At 35.5% G+C, this 1570-nt stretch overlaps 1 protein-coding gene across 1 annotated transcript; it reads right to left on the bottom strand.

Moving 5' to 3' along the window:
- Positions 1-231: 231 nt before the first annotated feature.
- Positions 232-1085, bottom strand: LOC116167648 (eukaryotic translation initiation factor 3 subunit J-like). The gene is made up of 4 exons (XM_031483080.1): positions 861-1085; positions 739-802; positions 599-681; positions 232-411 (listed from the first exon to the last, which is right to left on the bottom strand). The coding sequence occupies exons 2-4, from the start codon at positions 749-751 to the stop codon at positions 247-249; spliced, it is 261 nt and encodes an 86-aa protein (XP_031338940.1). The 5' UTR covers positions 752-802; positions 861-1085; the 3' UTR covers positions 232-246.
- Positions 1086-1570: the final 485 nt, after the last annotated feature.

Below are 1570 nucleotides of genomic sequence, written 5' to 3'. Positions count from 1 at the left end.
CTAAAATCCCTAATGCATGTGTGGTCCATTTAAAAGTAGGTATGCATAAGGAATTGTACATCAATGTCATTTCTTAAAAGAAGCTCTGTATATTTTTCTGTATTAGTCCCTGTAAGACTAATGGCCGTTTGCACCGACACATTTAAGCAGAGCTTAGCTTAAAATCCATGGAAATCATTGTTGCCATGGATTTTCTCTGCTTAAATTTGTTGGTGCAAACAGCCATAAACAAGACAAATTACACTTTCAGCTTTTATCAAATACCTCTTCCACAATTACACAATATATGTTACATACCTCCTTTTCGGCAATAATTTCCTGTAACTTTTTCCTAGATTTTTGTTTTACTTCCGTGGCAATAATTGCACCGTCTTCTGCCTTCTTTTCTTCTTCTTCGTCTTCCCAGTTGTCCTGTGACAAAATTGTAAATATATACCGATATCTCACTACTGAAACTTAGGTGTAGGAGTTAAAATTTAAGGATAGGCAATATGTAAATTAAACATGACACATAAGGCTAGGAAAAATTAAAGTCCAGCTTAGATGACTGGTTCTAAATTATGATACACTTGGAACATTAGGCTAGATTCGAACTTACTTTAACATCATCGTCCTCATCCTCACCTTCCCATTGGTTAGATGCGACACCATCCTTTCCACCCCGAGGCACAAATTCATTTTCTAAAAAGTATACTTAGATAAAGAAACTAAATGAGGTACGTTCAATTAATAAAATACCCCAATCTTCCATAGTGCTGGGAATAATATTGCGACAATCTGCTCTAAACCTTCACGTGTACCCCTGAAAAGAAAATGGTTAGATTGGAAATAAATTGCCACAAGATGACACCACCACTTACCTCTTATGTGTACTTTTACGTAATCCTAATCAACTATTAATCAGTTGCACGTGTAATACGGACCTTTATTCACCGATAAATGATAATTAAAACGAATAATAGCTTGCGTTGAACATATTAAGGCGATATTCATTACTTCCATTTCAATCTTAAACTTTGACAAAAATTTCTCTAGATTTCACAATGGAACATTTCCATTTCACACTAGCCAATACACCAATAGAACAAAGCGAAAGTCACTAGATATCGCAATTTACCATCGAGCTCAGGAGTGTGGAACATTGGCTCAATCTTTAAGATTGTTGCTGAACAAATATTTCATCCATTCCATGTAAATTTAATTAAAACCTGTCACTACCAACTTCAAAAAAACACTATCGCATTTGTGGACAAATGTGGAATATTAGGCGCTTTCTTTCGGTGATCCAAACGCGTTTGGATTGTCAAATCACGTTCTTTCGAAGTGTGATCTTATAACTTTGTTTCAAGGGTGCTGAACCTTTCGTCACACTATCTGACGTCATAGCAAAATTAAGGCAGGTCGTAAATTTAGTAGTTGGTTTACATATTGTCACATTGACGTTTCAACTTATTTATTAAGGTGTCACTATCGTTCATCATTTTAGACCGCCCAAGTTGACAATCACTTGTAAGGCATCTGGTTCTGATAGGTTTTTTCCTGTTCTTAGGTTTTATAATGGCTAAATGGT

This window comes from Photinus pyralis, unplaced genomic scaffold (assembly GCF_008802855.1).
Source record: "Photinus pyralis isolate 1611_PpyrPB1 unplaced genomic scaffold, Ppyr1.3 Ppyr1.4_LG1, whole genome shotgun sequence".
Lineage (NCBI taxonomy): Eukaryota > Metazoa > Arthropoda > Insecta > Coleoptera > Lampyridae > Photinus > Photinus pyralis.
Note: the sequence above shows the minus strand (reverse complement) of the source record. Positions and strands in the feature narration are given on the sequence as shown.

Excerpts from the sequence above, each read along its gene's own strand:
- LOC116167648 (XM_031483080.1), bottom strand. Across the intron at positions 412-598 it reads ATGAGGACGATGATGTTAAA|GACAACTGGGAAGACGAAGA; the intron begins GTAAGTTCGAAT and ends ATTTTGTCACAG.